At 40.7% G+C, this 16981-nt stretch overlaps 1 protein-coding gene across 2 annotated transcripts in view; it reads left to right on the top strand.

Moving 5' to 3' along the window:
- Window positions 1-16981, top strand: part of LOC108885086 (collagen alpha-1(XVIII) chain) — a 52573-nt gene that overhangs the window by 24214 nt on the left and 11378 nt on the right. For both annotated transcript variants that reach the window (XM_018679273.2, XM_018679274.2), the window contains exons 3-13: window positions 5076-5323; window positions 5423-5593; window positions 6313-6444; window positions 11926-12000; window positions 13338-13430; window positions 15231-15366; window positions 15701-15744; window positions 15957-16145; window positions 16295-16321; window positions 16592-16654; window positions 16841-16918. In XM_018679273.2, the coding sequence (XP_018534789.1) occupies window positions 5076-5323; window positions 5423-5593; window positions 6313-6444; window positions 11926-12000; window positions 13338-13430; window positions 15231-15366; window positions 15701-15744; window positions 15957-16145; window positions 16295-16321; window positions 16592-16654; window positions 16841-16918 (1256 nt within the window). The remainder of the gene's footprint in view (window positions 1-5075; window positions 5324-5422; window positions 5594-6312; window positions 6445-11925; window positions 12001-13337; window positions 13431-15230; window positions 15367-15700; window positions 15745-15956; window positions 16146-16294; window positions 16322-16591; window positions 16655-16840; window positions 16919-16981) is intronic.

Genomic DNA, 16981 nt, shown 5'->3' with positions numbered 1-16981 from the left:
GTGCTACGAGTCTTTGATCACACTGAGAGCATCTACGCGTTGCTCTGCTCTCCTCTTCTTAATGACTGTGCTGACTTGGCACTTCAGCTTGATGCTAACAGAGCAGCTTTGTGCTAAATGGGAGGCCTCTAGCTTCACCTGGTTACACACATGCATGTGTACACTTGCCAGTTAAATACACAGGCCTGTGTGGTCTTTGCAATTTACCTCCAACTTCCTGCTTTTCACATGGCTGACATCACATCTCCCCTGTCAATCAAACACCATAAGCCTTTTGAATAAGAAAGGATGTGAGAGGTGTCCTGTTTTGTCTACCTGAAGGAATGACATAACGCCCCTTGGACACAGAGTTAATCTGTCGGTATATGGAACAGAATAGAAAGAAAAATCCCAGTTTGAATGCAATTACTTGTTTTAAACTTTGTGCCATCGCACAGGTCTGAGGAAGACATCTGGTTATCAGTAAGCCTCCTCCAAATTCAACAGGTGTTAAATGACTGTGTGGTCATTTACAGTCATTAACTCCAAAGCAAGTGTGTATAACTATACCACTAATCATTTTCCTCATTACACAAGTCTTTGATTCCCATCATTCTAATCAGCCATTTTATTTAATTATATTCATGATGTTGGCTTCATGTTTATCTCAAACACACGTTGTTGTTGCCTGGTAATGCAATTGCTAGCAGGTGCATTCCCTTCTGTTGCATTCAGGGACACTCAGACATTCAGTATTTCAAAATCTGCTGGCAAGAAGTAACCTTTTAATGAACAATTTCACATTGTTATTGCATCAGAGTTTGTTGTCTGGCTTTCATTTTCCCAGCATGCCTCATTATTGCAGTCTTTTTTCAGAGCTGACTCTTATCATGATTGTCTGAGCTTTTTGCTATGATTTCTAGCAGATGTGTCCTCATATACGTTAATACGTCAATTTAGTTTCAATTTTTATGAGAACAGACAAGTGTTAGAATTATTACATAATAGGAAGAGGCTCAGAGGCTGAAGTGTGTTTGTGAGTTGTGGTGTGACCACAGCCACAGAGGGTTTGCCATGTAACTGTGAGGTTTAGCATCTCTAAATACTTGAATGAAGTATGTTCCAGATTATTGTGCTGAAACAAGGTTTTGTGGGTACTTGGTGTGCACATACAGAAGTGAACTGATAAGGTCCACAAACATTGTTCCTATCTGACTATCTATGATGACATGGAGTTACAGATGATTGAGGTTTGATTAGACCGGAGCCTCTCACCATTATGTGGCAGCTCATTACAAACTGCACTGACTAACAGCTGAGTTACTTTGGCTGGCACCATTGTCTAAATACTGTGTCCAACATCACCACATTATTATGACCTCCATCTCTTCTGCTTTTCCCTTTTTTTAAATCAGACCCTAACATCTAAAAGACAACAAAACACACACAAGTTTTAAAACCCAGAGCTCGCCAGTTCTTTTATACACAGAGTTGTATAGACCTACAAATTTTTATTTTTTTATTTTTTTTTATTTTTGTTTTAAGTGCATGTTATTATAATGTTACCATAATATGGAGAACTCCTGTAGTGCTTGTCAGTAACACTGAACTTTAAATTGTGTGCACCAGAAGACAAATGTCTCGTTCTCTCATCTCATCTTTGAAATGCAGATTATCTACTAAGTAAAATTACAAACTAGGGGCCAATAACACTTTTGTTCTTTAACATCCTTTAACACCCCACAGTGTCCTGTGCAGCTGCTGTGCTGTAAGTCATTTTATTAGAATTACCTTTTTCATACAAACATAGAGAGTAAAGAGGCTGCTTCATTTTGTGGTGCTCCTCATGTTTTTCAAGTGGTGCTTAAGAAAGAAGGGTTCTGGTCTTTATCTCATTCGTAACATTCTGGATTTTGCCATAACAGTGTGTCACACTGGGATTTTCTCAGTAAGAGACACACACTCCCCAAACACACTGACCCTTTTAGGAAACAGCCCTGTGGATACAGCAGTGTTTGGATTGTCTGTTGCTCATTCGGACAAGGAGCAGGCATGCAAACAGCTAGATACCCTGTAAACAGACTGACAAACACACACCCTCATACACTTACAGAACCATAAACCTGTTTATATATATATATATATATATATATATATATATATATATATATATATATATATATATATATATATATAATTTTTTTTTTTTTTTTTTTTTTTTTTTTTTTTTTTTACTGGGAATAATGTAGCTTTAAAATAATTTTTCTCCAATCTGGCTTCTTATTCTTCTTACTTGAAATAATGCAACTGAGCCCCATTGCATCATGGTCTGCTGAAGCTACCATTCATACCATACATGCAAAATATCCCTAAAAACATTGTAAAAACAGTCATTTTCCTTTGCTTTCTTGTGAAATTAAATGTGCTATTACCCTGTGTCTGCACTAAAATTACAAGTTGCACTCCTGTCCTCACATTCTGCTGTCCAGTGGTCCAAGACAACACATCATCTTCTTCCCGAGAATGATGAGTTCACCTCACTGAAGCCAGTGTTAGTCCTCTGTGACTCAAAGACTCTGGCAGCATCTTGTTCTTCATTTAATAACCTTGAAGATATTACTGTGAACATTAGCTAGAGGACATGTGCTGTATCTCCTGAGCCCTCCTCCTCTTCTCTGCTCTCTTTCTCTTGCTTTGTTCCAGTGCAGATGGAGCTCAGACTCAGCCAAGGCTGATTACTGAGAAGTCACACCCTGACTGGGATTACTCACAGCTGACATTGTCCTGCACCAGGATGTCTTATATTTTCACTGCTCTACTTCCATTATTGACAGTCTTATTACAATGAGATTATCGGCATCTCATCAGTAAAGCCAAATTCCTTCAACATGATCAGCTGTTTGATTACAAATATGGGGATGGGATGATGCTTGAGTCTGCAAAGCTCCTGTGGGTTTTCATTCTGCATGATGAGAACATGACTCAGTGCAGAGAGTACATCTTTTAGTTTCCATGGTGATCTGTCCAGCTGTTAAGTCTCTGACCCAGCAGAGGAACATCTGCAGTGATGTCACTTTTGGGCAAAGACAAAGAGAAGTGACAGGCTGACCTGTGGGAATATTGGCAAGAAACACTTTGGCAGGACTTTACCGCTGACAACACAGAAGATAGAGAGCAGTGTCTGTGTCCAGAGGTCAGGCAGCCAGGATTCTCTGGAATCAAGATGAGTCACTGAGTATTTGGAAAATATTAAAGCTTGTTTTAGTGTGCTTAGATTTCACTACATCACGCATCCCAGAACAGAAGCAGTTCTAAACTACAGTCCAGCAATGCTACACTATTCAATCACAGTGGAGGTCGCACAGCAGAATGTTGTGGGTTGCACCTCATTGTTATGTTGTTTTTAATTGCCACAGACTGTAGGGGTTTCAATCCTATTAACGCATGGGGGAAGAAGTGTGCCTCTCTTCCTGTGGTCACACACACATATACACACACACCCACACTGCACTTGTGGAAGTCTTAATGTTGGCACTCTCCATCTCAGTCTGTCTCTTCCCCTCACTCTTTGTCTTTGTAGCTCCTTCGCTCACACACACACACACACACACACACACACACACACACACACACACACACACACACACACACACACACACACACCACGCAGTAAATCCTAATTTACAGGAGCTGCCAATGCGCAGCACGTGTGTATTAGTCTAGCCTAATGCCTTCCAGATGCCCAACGTCTATACCCCGTTGCCCATATGCGCTAAAAGAACAGACGATTGTTCCAGGGGTCTTCCCACTAAGGAGAACCAGGTGTGGTGGGGGCTGTGTGTGTGTGAACAGAGAGAGAGAAAGTATTGTGGTAGGTGGGCATTCACAAAGTGCCTTGCATGTCTGGTGGAGAGGGAATAACAGTGCACACACATGCAATCTGGCATGCTTGAGAACTTGTGTGTGTGTTCATTTATGTGTGTATGTCTGACTGACAGATAGAAAGAGAGCAGGCAAATGTGCATTCAGCCATGCATACAGGAATAGTAAGTATACAGATATTGATGACATGGGTGGGGGCATTAGACAGACGGAAGCCCCTTCTCATCCTCTTGGCAAACTTCAGGGGGTGTATCTGACATGTTTTCAAACTTCACAGTGAGGCAAAGATGGTTGGAACAGATCAGTACCTCACAGGCTGTCTCATAAAGATCTGGGAGCGCTCATGTAGAAGGGCTGTGAAGGAATTCTGAGAAATTGTGGTCTGCCTGGTGATAGATATAGATATTGAACTCCAACTGAAATTAATGTGACGTAATTATACACATTAAAGATCACTTAGGGTTTTCCTCCTTTATTAAAATAGGTTTAATTACTTTTATAGCTTCATCTTTCTAGTGCAGCAGGGAATTAATGATAAGATAATTGCAACTCTAACTCTGTCTGCGTTGTGGAATGCTTTAACATTTAGTAGTCTGACCCATGGTTGGATTAAGCCACCTGGGAGCCCCAGGGCAAAAATAAGCTGTCAGCCACCAGTGACCCTCTGCTCTCTGTGGGCTTTCTAACCTGTTAAGTACCCATCAAACACAGAGTACACAGCACACTACACAGGCAGCTGCATTATATTCTGTCTTAACCCTTTCTCAAAGTTTTGCACAGAACCTGGATATACAAACTTATAGGAAAATATAGTGTGGTTAGAAAACAGTGCTAGATCATTTAGAAATGAAACAGTTTTAACTTCTATTGAGAAGACTGCTAAAGGGCAGATCATATAGCATTGATACAGTAATTACAGTTTTGAGATGGAGGAATTTCTTGACACTAATAGACAACAATGAATGATTGCAAAATTCTGCACCCTTGGTGTTTAGTTCAACCCCTTATTCCATATTGTTTCTATGCTGTCATATGGCAGCAGTTAGTTTTCTTGTACTGCTGGGTTTGATGACCTTTCATCTGAATTTGTTTTTGTCTGGTAAAGGTGTCAGTAGGTCAATGATGCACTCTTACACACTTTGTTGCATGAGAAGTTTATTTTATTTCCCCCTCTGTTAACATAGTTAACAGCCTCCATGTCTGTTTTTTCACAGACCGTGGTTCTCAGGGAGCCTTGGACCTTACAGAGTTGATCGGCGTTCCCCTCCCCCCCTCTGTCTCCTTTGTTACGGGGTTTGAGGGTTACCCTGCCTACAGCTTCGGACCGGATGCCAACGTGGGACGCCTCACAAAGTCATTCATCCCAGACCCATTTTATTATGACTTTGCCGTCACGGTCATCGCTAAACCCACCACACGGCGTGGTGGTGTGCTGTTTGCCGTCACAGATGCTTATCAAAAAGTAAGACATTGTGATTGCATCTCACTCCACTTGTTTTTCTTTTCCTGTTTATTTTCTGCCTCATAATAACGGTTTTTAACATCTAACTTTGTTGTTAAGATTGTACACTTAGGTATAGCATTGTCAGAAGTGGAGGATGGTTCCCAGAGAGTTGTACTGTACTACACTGATCCAGGAACGACAGGTGGGACCCAAGAAGCAGCTTCCTTCAAAATGGGAGAGATGACAGGAAGATGGGCGAGGTTTACCCTGACCGTACAGGGGGCAGAGGTGGGTCTACTGGGTTTAGTTCATTTCTTTGTTTGGGTAAAGATGCTACATCTTGCATTTCAGTAAATCATGATCATACATAAATTTAGCTGGATCTGCTGATCTCTGCTCTCTAACAGCAAACACTCCTCATACAGGTGTAAATAGTATATTTGTCAGTGACTGCTTTCAGCTGCACATTTGTTGCCCTTTAGTATTTACAACAGCAAGACGCTGTATGCATAATTGACTCAAAATAAATTACAGTGCCCATGTTCATCATAATGACAGAACATGTCACTCAGTCAAAGGGTGCGTCTCACTGATGTGTTCTGGCTAACAGTGGAGTTGTGTGGCACAGAGGAATAAGCTTTAACAGCCTTTGGCTCCACAGCCAGTACATGTTAATAAATCTAATTCACTGTAGGCTTCATGCACGCCTGCTACAGTGTCATTTTTTATACTACCACTAGATGTCATCAAAGTTCAATGATGTCAAGTCCTCACCTGTTGAATAGGCTATATGTGACACTTTTTTGCTGATGTTTATTCAATATGTGAGAATGTTGACCTGCAATGACACTAAGCTGAGAGCTCACATAATATGTCAGTGTGTATCTAATCACAGAGAATAAAGATTCCTCCAGTCTCCTGCAAGTGTTTATTGATATGGTTTTGCATCAGGCAGAAATATTTTCAGCTTTCAGGTAAACATGTATCTATCTGCCTACATACCTCAGGTGCGTCTCTACATGGACTGTGAGGAATACCACAGAGTTGCCTTCACCAGGAGTCCTCAGCCTCTGACCTTTGAGGCCAGCTCAGGGATCTTTGTAGGAAACGCAGGGGGTACAGGTCTGCCGAGGTTTGTGGTGAGTTGGGATGGGACTGGATTTACAAGGGTATCTGTGTTCACATACTTTGTTTCTCTACACAGTGTCAACCAAGCCCACCCACCCATAATGTTTGGCAGCATCAATATTTTGGGGTTTCCCCATTATTCCCTTTTCTGTGTCTCTTACATTTCAGTGTAGTTTATTGAACATTCTTAGAGTCAGATGCATTGGATCAATGAGCTGAGGATATTGAATCTGCCACTAGTTGCAGGGACAAAGGTGGCGTTTGGGTGGTTTTCTATTTTACATTTGAGAGATGAACACAATAGTCTTTGTTAGCAGCTTTATGATCACCACAGGAGACAAAGAATGAAGGACCACATGTGTTTATGAGCACTGTCTCATCTTGTGAGACCTCATAAATGACAAGCTGTATGTGATTTACATTTTTGGAATATAGCTGATAGTCTCATCTTGAATGACTTATGCTGAGTGCAACTGTGAGTGCAACTACCAGTTCTTCAATTAAAGGAGTAGAATCAAACAATAGCAAGGATGCAGGGATGGAGGATCCAATCCCATCTGTGTAAAATATCCCTGTGTGGTTCTAATGAGGGAGCATGTGATAGAGAAGTGCTGAGAAAAGGAGAAGAGGTAGTAACATATGCAATGTTGTATTTTGCTCTCAGTGCTCTTGTAAAAGAAAATGAACCAGTAAATTCTTCAGCACTTTCCTCCCCATCATCTGTGATTTGCTGTTTTGCTAATCCAATGAAAGACTGTATTGGTCCCAACGTGGCTGAGATGGAGAGAAGATGAGGACATGAAAATAGTGTTTGGGGGATATCAGTCAATTATGTCCAAGCTGTATGGTGTAGGAAGTACAGCCCAAAAAATGTTATCAAGATGCTCAATCTGAAACTTAAATTTTAATAAGAGAGGAGTTCATCAGAAAACATTCTTTTTCTGAATAAATCATTCCATGGCAGGTGGCTAAAGTAAAAAAAAAAAAAAAACAAGCGTCTTCTTCACTGCATTGCAACCTCTTCTCCTCTGATTTGTTGTCTCCTTCACATGACAGAAAAGCAAAAGATGTTTTGTTTCCAGGACAGTGGAAAGAAGTTCTTATCGCCAAGAAACTTTTTTTCCTCTCATTAACATTTTATTAGAGAAATCTGAGGAGAGTTTGAAAGAAATCCAATGAGCCAGGCAGGGAGAGCGTGTGTTTATACAGGAATTTTTGTTCTCAGAGGGGAGTCAGTTTTGTTTTTGGAACAACTTACCAAATAGATTTCTGCTACTTACTGTGAAAACCAGCTCTGATGTAAGTATTTACATCACAGAGCCAAACAAAACCCTCACTGTACCACCAATTAAATTCTCAACTAATTTATTTCACGTTATGGTGCAAAAGTGGCCACTTCATTTTTAAAGTAATCTTTTAATTTTTTCAAAAGGTGGATAGTTTGAATCCATATATTTTGCCTGACTTTTTATTTTTCTCAGAGGAAGATATTTATTAACTTTCTGGTGGCTCAGTGGAGTAGCAGGGCCACTGAACTGATAATAGAGACACAGGAAATAAGAGGAAGTTGTTTTCCCCGTAGTCTTGCAATTCAGTTTACTGTCATTTGAATTAAGATAACATTATTATTACTTTATCCCATCAGCCACTGGTATTTTGACATTTTGGCCTTAGGATGCCTAAAAATAACTGATGAAGTCAGATTGAAAAATGTCAGGATGCTAAGGCTCCATTTAGAAACAAGTATTTTAAGTGGATGTCATACCAAAGACATTAAAAATGTTGTTACAGATGCACCAGGAACTGTAACTCCCCTGCTTTGATCCCAGTCCTGGACTTTTTTTTTCCACGTGCACCTCTCCTCTCTCCCCTTATTTCCTGTCTGCATCTTCACTGTCAGCTGTCCAATAAAAAAAGAAAAATGGTGTCATAAATCAATGCATGCCATAGGTCACTCATACCTGCAGGATCCTCTCAAGAAGCTCCATCTCTTACACTACTACCCTCCCTTCCCTCTCTTCATGTACTCCTCCCCCTCTCCTCCAGCCTGTCCTCCTCTGTCAGACAAAGAGCACCAGTAGTGACTGTTGGTTTCCAGCTGTTCAGTGTTTGAACTGGCAGCTCTGTCAGAGATCCTCCATCTCCACCCAGGGAGAGCAGTAACAGCCACGCAGCAGTAGCAGCTCCCTGCAGTGTACTGCACTCACACACATGCAACCAAATATGCTGAGCCATCTCCTGCCACACTGATTTATTCACTCATAATCTTGCTTTCCTTTGTTTAACTCCCTGTTTGTGTGGCTGGCATTGTGTCTGTGTATATCTGTGTGTGTGAGAGAGAAGTAGAGAGAAAAGACAGAGAGAGAGAAAGAGAGAGAGAATGTGTGTATTAGAGCACAATCCATTTTATGAGTCCTCTGATTCTCCCTCAGCAACTCAATGTGTTTTTCTTACTCCTGATGTTAAAACACAACAGACTCTTAGCCAAGTACGCTCTGATCAAATTTCTGTCCCCTTGTATGTGTGTTGAGAATTTCATGAAACACAGTTTGCTACAGTTTAAAGCAACTTGCCTTCTGTCACAAGGGTATTGAGACAAAATGAGAATTTTGTCTCAATGTCAGTGTTTTTACAGCTTTTCAGACACAACTGTGTTCACTGTGTTGAGGAGTTAGCCATAAAAAATAATGGCTGTTGTATATAACGAGGTCTTAGTTGTGAATGCGAGTCCCCAAAACACAAGATTTACCATCTAATCTGATGTCACTCTACAGTCCACAAGTCATGGTGCATGTTGTTGTAATCAAATTAACTGGTGACACCTTGTGGCAAAAAGAAGCTACTTAGTATGTGTAGTATGTATATATCTATATAATGGTTTCTTTGTTATATGGAATCAATTACATGTGTCTTGACCCTGGACACAGTGGTGATGGGATTCAGACTTCTCTCACACATATTTGGCCAGTAACAGCCAAAGTGACCTCCTCGCTGTTGCTTTGGCAACAACACTTTCCTCAACACGGTGACTGCCAGTAACTGCAGACACAGAGCAGTGCCTTTAAAGTACTTAACCTTTGTCTTAGCCATCCCTGATATGTGAAAACCCCTGAGTAGCAGTCTGTGGACAATGCCCAGACTGCAAAATATACACAAACAGCTCACATTCATATCCAAGGTGTGACATCAAATAGAGGCTGATATGTTATCACTTAAGTGAGGAACGCATCATCCAAACTGGTTAGATGCTTGCCTGTGGCTCCACATCTGGTACATTCTTGTAAGAGTTTGAGAAAACATCAGTCACTGTAGCACAGTTTGAACATATTTTAATGTCGTCCTTAAGTGACAATGCCAACAACAGTGTGTCTAAAATGATTTGTATGCATAGCGACCATTCAGCATATGCCACAAGGGTTCACTTAGAGATTCAGCTCTCAGATTTCATGTTAGAAACATAATGATCAGCAGTAGAAAGGCCGTTTGTCTCATTAAATATTACTGCTTATTTTCTTAGAACCCATTTATTGTCCCTGTTCATTAGCAGATGCTAGTTGATGTTCAGTGTCAAAGTGACTTCATTTGGAGCAAGGGGTCAGTTATAATGTCCTCAGAAACAGGTTCAAAGACAGACCTCACACACTCCAAGGTCACTTCAGTTCCAATAAAAAGGTCACTGAGTTCAGACCAGTTTGGCCAAACCCCAAAGCCAGCAGTGTGGCTCTAGCTGTCCAGGATACATGACTTGTTTTTATTTGTTTGTTTTTTTCCAGAGGTACCAATTGCATTCTCTCTTTTCCAGAGCTGAAATGATCTAGTAAGCTCTTTGACAGTTTTATTATCATTAAACATGCTCAGCAATAAGAGGAAAAGCGAAAAGCTTAATTCTAAGCCTAATTCTAATCTTAATCAATCAAGTCCTGAGTCTGCAGTAAATGGTTTACCTTGTTGGGGCCAGCCTCAAGTCCCCACTATGTCACTGTGTGTAGGTTCTGCTGCCACAATATGATTACACTGTCTAGTATAAGCAACTACTTGACCTTTTATCTTTGAGTTCTGTAAAAGCCATAGAAGATCTCTTGTTGACTATGCTTGTGTGTATTTGTATGTCTGTGTTATGCGAGCAAGTTTGGGCTCAATCATCTGTGTTATAGACGCAGCCATGAGTGTTTGAGCTTCTCAGCATGCAACCATAAATATGTCCGTCAAACAGCCTGGCACTGACAAATCCACCCATTTGTTTCAAGTGTTTACATTCCTATAATTTAAAAAAATGACAAACTAACCCTCTAATTCATTTATCCATGTTTCTGTGGCTTAACTTAAGGGGGAATTCACAGACTAAAGTTGTTTAAAAGAAGCAGAAAAGGTTGTGAGGCGCAGTCTTTGTTTATTTCAGATGTGTTGTTTACTCCACAAACAGATGTCTCTGATTTAGTTGCTACCCCAACTCATATCCACCCAGTCTCTCTCTTTCTCTATTCTCTCCATTCTCTCTCCCATTCTTACTCCTTCACCAACATTGAATTTCATAGGCCATACTTTATCCCATTAAAAACAGGTGTTTGTCCTCTGGCCTAAAGTCAATATCAATAAACTTGGCTGAAATTGCCTTTGCAAGTTTTTACTGATCTAATAAGAGGACAGACTCACTGACTCTCAGACGTAAAGGACCACTGACAATTGCCTGCATGCACACCAGCCCTCTCCCTTTTTGTAATTTGCATACACCAGTTGCATATGTGCAATATTTCTACACTTGCTTATGAAGAAATTAAACGGGTTTTACCAGTCTCTGTGCTAACTTTACATTATATGACCTCTTGTAGCTGTAGCATCCACTTGTTAATCTTGGCCAGATGAAGCACTGATGTCTCTACAGTCACATTAATCTCTGGTAAACTGTTACAGTGTTGAAATGTCACAGTGTTAACACTTATACAGGTCCTTTGCTGACCCACTGTCATGATGTGTAGCAGCTGTTACTGGCCTCACAGGAGGTCTGACATTTTTGAATCCAGGGTTTCTGTTGGTCAGTGAGTATGCAGTATCTAGAAGGGTGGATAAGGGAAAGTGATGCACAGTGAATGACATGTACAGTTTTTGTACGTTTGAGATTACTGACTTCTGAAGTACAAAGTCTAGAACATAGAAACAGAAAATCTTATACATTTTATTTTATTTTACATGTGAATTTGCATACATATTCATATTACAGGCTGGTGGTTGATGTGGAAATTGTTTTTGGAGCTGCAGGCATCAGGCACCTGTTTCACTGCTAGATGTTTGTGGTTGTGTGTGTGGAAAAATGTGTGGGTTAATGTGGGGACAGAGATGTGGATAAACTGCTATGCAGAAAGACAGAGGCAGTGTGCTGGTGTGTGGGAAATGTACGCAAAGTTTCAATAAAATTTAATTGCACAGAATGAACTAAATTACCACGCAACTTAACACGGACTCTTCTCTTCTTCCACTCCTCTTTCTCTCTCCAGGGCTCCATCCAGCAGCTGGTGTTGAAGTCAGATCCCACGGCCCCAGATGACCAGTGTGAGGAGGACGATCCTTATGTGAGTGTGCACAAACACGCACCGACACACACTCAAACACTGAGAATGAAAGAGGTGAAGTTCTCACTGATTCTGGTAGAATACAGTTTGCTGCAGCACAAACCTGGAATTATTGCTCTCTCTACTGGTGAAAAAAGTGCACTACAGCAAACTGAACTGTGTGTGGACCACCAAGAAATTTATAATGCAACACCGTATAGTGTTTGCTTACAGCAGTTACAGGAAGATCCTTTCCTATTTTAACATCACAGTGCTCCTGTGTTGAAAACCACGTCTATAAAGTTCTGTTTTCCCAGTTTGTGCTGGTCACTAAGGTTCTTCTACAACAGAGACCTGACCTCACTCCCATCCAGTACCTTTGGGATAAACTGGAACTCTGACTACATGCCAAACGTTAACCCCCAACATCTTTTGTTGAACCTCACTATCATGCTATGTCGACTGAACAGGAACAAATCCCGGCAGCCAGATTCAAAAATCTGGTGGAAAGCGTTCTCAGAAGAGCTGGAGCTTTTATAGCATCAGATTAATTCCCATGGTTTTGGATGTGAAACAATTAGTCGTCTTTAGTCACATTTAGATTAGTGTGATAATTAAAATGAGGGCTGGATTAAGATATTATGCCACGGAGAGTTTCATCCAACCAGTTCAAACTTGCCAACCATTTCTTCCACATGTAACAAAAGTGGAATTAGAGAGAGCTAATTATCTGATTTCTCCCCTTTCATCTATCAACTATGTACATTGCTTTGAAAATACATTTTCCAAAGTGGACATACATCAGTAACAGCTAGACACAGACAGACTGTGAATCATCACATCTGTTGTTTCAAGAGTTTCAGGTTTTCTTTGGTCAGTTTCATACAATTTGTCTCACCTGGGGTCCTCTATGATTAAAGCATAGTAGTGTCCTTGTGATCTGTCTCTATGGCTTGAAATAGTAAATTGGATTACCTGATGTTTTTTACAAGGACAGTCATTTTCAGTGGGTGTGCATTTTACATTCATCAATTGGTCGTCCAATATTAGAATGTTGATAGGCTGATGTTGTTCCACATATATTTTGGCTTTCTGTTTTCTCTGTTTAGAGCATCAGCTGTGTCTAATCTAATCTGTGTTTGATTATTAGTAATTAAAATATTCATGACCAACACTGTGGGAACCAAACTCTAGTTATTCAAGTATTTTTATGCATTTGTGGCCTGTTTCCTGATCCAATTTTCTCATCCCGCAGCTTGAACTCAGATGACGTTTGTTAACTGAAGAGCATTTAATCATTTCTGTCCCTCTCCATGTTTATCTTCGGACTCTCACCCTGCTCTCATTTCTCTCTCCAGGCCTCTGGATATGGAAGCGGTGATGATGCTTATGAGGACATTGAAGACAGAGAAGAAGTGAAGAAGATTGTAGAGGAGAGAGAGTACACCATGGTGGGTAGATGCACACACACACCACACTATCCCTCTGTCCTTCCCAATTAGCTGATCTGGACACGGACCAAAGAAAACAACTCTTATCCTCTTAGGCCTGGTGGAGACTGGAACATGGTGATATGTGTGGCTTCCTGCCAGCTCTGTGCTCTCTGAAATAAAGAAAAAAATACAACAGTGTGGAGAGGCAGGGGTGAAAGAGGACTAGATTATTTTACGTAAGGATAAACATAGTTATTTAGCTAACTTTAATCACAAGAAAATGGTCAATACGGCATTGTGTTGCTTTCCAAATTTAAAACCGCCTAAACTTAAACTTCAATAGACCGATGTGTCTGTTTAGAATATGTTTTAAAAACATGGAGCACAGATTTTGGCTTGACAAATACTAACATCACAAATGAATCAGATTAATAAGTTAACAACTATGACTGACCAGAATCAAAGAAACTAAATTGATTGAGCTCCTTATCTTCCTAACTTTGAATAAACCAGCCACCCACTCCCACAACTCCAAACAGGATAACATCATGAAGATGAGTTACACCCCACTCCACTGCCATCTTGGCTCATTATTTCATTGGCTGTCATCTAGGGAGAGCCAATTCACCTGCAGGAGCTGTCGTTCCCCAGACAAATTACCGCCAACCTCTAACAACCACCTACACACATGCTGCACCTGACACAGCTTTTGCATGTTCATTCATAAACTAGAGGAGAGAACAGAACATGGTTATAACACAAATGTACACAAATTACTGAAATAACTGCTTATTATATATGCAGTAATGAGCAGTGCAGTAGCAGTAGTCAGGTCTAACTAATAACTACTACTACTTTTTTCTTCTTTACAACTCCCTCTTGTAATTTTGAGAGTTTTACTGACAGGATCTCAGCCTCGTTGAAGGCTGAGATCAGAAGGAATGACAGAGATCTGCATCAGTATTTCATCCTCAACTCCACACCACTGTAGCCCAAATTAAATGCTTTTACTCTGACTTCACTGATGCTTCCTGGAGAACAGCATTGATTTATGGTTCTATGTCACTAAGATTTGAAAGTGTGGAATCATGAAGTGTTTTCCAGATGTGTGACAGCTCTTATCCAGCCAGTCCTGAGCTATCTAAAAAATGTATCCCTCAGCCACATCAGGACAGGCAGACAGTGGATTAAACACTTGTCAGGAAAGTGAAGATTTATTGTTTTTTATTTCATTGTCAGTTATTTCCATGTATCGTTCATAAAGCAGGACAGCGGGTTTTTCTAGGGCACGAGGTCAAGACATTCTCCCATCACTGTATATCTTGTAAAAATAGTGTTGAAGTAATGCTGTGCTGTCAGCCAGCTTGGTGCAATGTGTGGAGTGTTGCTTTCAGTCTCAGTCTGACACTGTAGTTGGATCTGGTCTGAGTGAAAACGTTTCCTACCATCTGTGGCAAACACTCTCTTTGCTCTTCCTTGTTTTGTTTTTTTTCTTTTTACATTACAGGCGACAGTTTTGTCCTATTTATGAACACATCGGAAAGCCAAAAGCTGGGGTGACTAAATGTACACAGCTCAGCTAGTCTGACAGTTTTCTGTAGTTTAATGGTGGTAGGATGTTTTACATAAAAGCAGGAAATGACTAAAACTGACTGACAGAATTGTTTTTAACCCATCTAGAAGATCAATTTAAGAACTTTTACATTTGTCTTTTTACTTATATTTTAAAGATATTTTTACAGCTGTTGATGTGCAGAAAAGTTTTTGTAAGGTGAGTGTTTATGGCATTTTTTTTACTCTTTGCATCATGTTTCATAGCCACTCCCAGAGCTGGACCCAACTTACAGCACCTCAGTCCGAGCTCCACCCACTGAGATGTCACCACGTGGTGATGATGAGGATGAAGACACTGAGGAGACTTCTGGACAGGAGGAGGAGATGACCACAGTTATAGGTATTACTATATCAGGCCTTTACTTGCAGTTATTAAACCATAACATACAGATTACTGTGTGGCATGTAAGCGTTCATTACAGTTGCATCCAAGACTGCACCTCCTGTCTTGTATTTTTCAAATCAGCCAGCAGATGGTGCTAACAGAGATAGTGTAGCTGCAGCTTCATCTCTCCCCCACCTCTGTTTTTATGCCCTTTATTTCTGTCCTAAATTAAGATGAAGTCAGACCAAACTACAGTGTAGCAACACCATTTCTAATAATCTTCATAAAGTACAGTCATCCTTTGTTTAAAATTGAACTTGTTAATGTCTAATGTGTCTCTGTGTCACAGTCCGATCATCTCAGACAACCACTCCAGCCTCCATACTGGACACTGTAAGTAGTCAGATGAATTCATTTTTCTCTGAACCCTAACTTTTCCCACTGGACATTGTTGGTTAGCTCATCATACTGAGATATCACTAAACCAGTTGTTCTCTTTTTACCTTAAGTGATGCTAGTATGATTAAATCTCCAGTCTACATACAGTTTGATTATTAAAATTAATTATGAAAATGAGCCAGTCAGTGAATCTATCTAATGATCAGTCCCTCCAGGTGTATCCAGGGCAGAAAGGAGAGCGAGGGGAGCCAGGTCCAGCTGGTCCCCCAGGACCCCCTGGCCCTCCAGGACAGGCCTCAGGAGAGGGAGGAGCAGGGGAGCCAGGACCGCGGGGTCCACAAGGGCCACAGGGATCTTCAGGCCCACCTGGAGCACCAGGGAAAGATGGAGAGCCTGTGAGTTTTGCAAGTTTTTTGCTTTAGTTGAAATATATTATTTTTAAATGTTTGTATGAAACATTAGATGAAGCTGTTTGGAGCAGTGTTAGTTCTACAGGTCAAAAGATAAAATAATGAATGGTTTTCTATTTTTGTCTTTTCTTTAGGGAAGCAAAGGTGAACCTGGTTTGCCAGTAAGTGAAGTCTTTCTAGTCTTGTAGATTTATAGCTTCTCTGGGGAAAACGGATTCGGGAATGTAGCCATTTTCATTTCATACAGGTACTAAGTAATGATCTAGAGAGCCACACTTCCCGTTCCCGTTCCCTTTACTGATATGTGTCACAGTCTTGGCCACTATCTGTATCATTCCTGCTCTCACAGCTTAGAGTATATTACATTACCTGATATCTGATGTGCCATTGTCTCTGTCATATTGAGCACAGCTGTGATTGTCTTTTTCCAGGGAGCGACTGGGATTCCAGGTTTCCCAGGACTTCAAGGCGAGCCTGGTCCCAAGGGAGATAAGGTAGACAGTACCACGCATTCAAAACTTAACACCAGGATGTAAATGTGGTCAGAATGTAAATACACTAAGTACTTACACGTCCCTTCATGTAAATCATCACAGACTAATATCAGTCAATAATCAGTCATTACATCAACTACTGAAAAATCTAATGAATACAGAAATATTCCCTGGTGTCTTCCTTAGGGTGATCCTGGTGTTGGATTACCAGGTCCTCCAGGGCCTCCTGGACCTCCAGGTCGAGCAAAGGCTTCCATGTTCCTGGTAGGTTGTTAAACTTTTTTTTTTTTAGCTCTCTCAGTCTTAGCATAATCTGGTGCACTGTAT

This window comes from Lates calcarifer, linkage group LG24 (assembly GCF_001640805.2).
Source record: "Lates calcarifer isolate ASB-BC8 linkage group LG24, TLL_Latcal_v3, whole genome shotgun sequence".
In the NCBI taxonomy this organism is placed as follows: Eukaryota; Metazoa; Chordata; class Actinopteri; family Centropomidae; genus Lates; species Lates calcarifer.
This window is presented reverse-complemented; position numbering and strand designations above follow the sequence as displayed.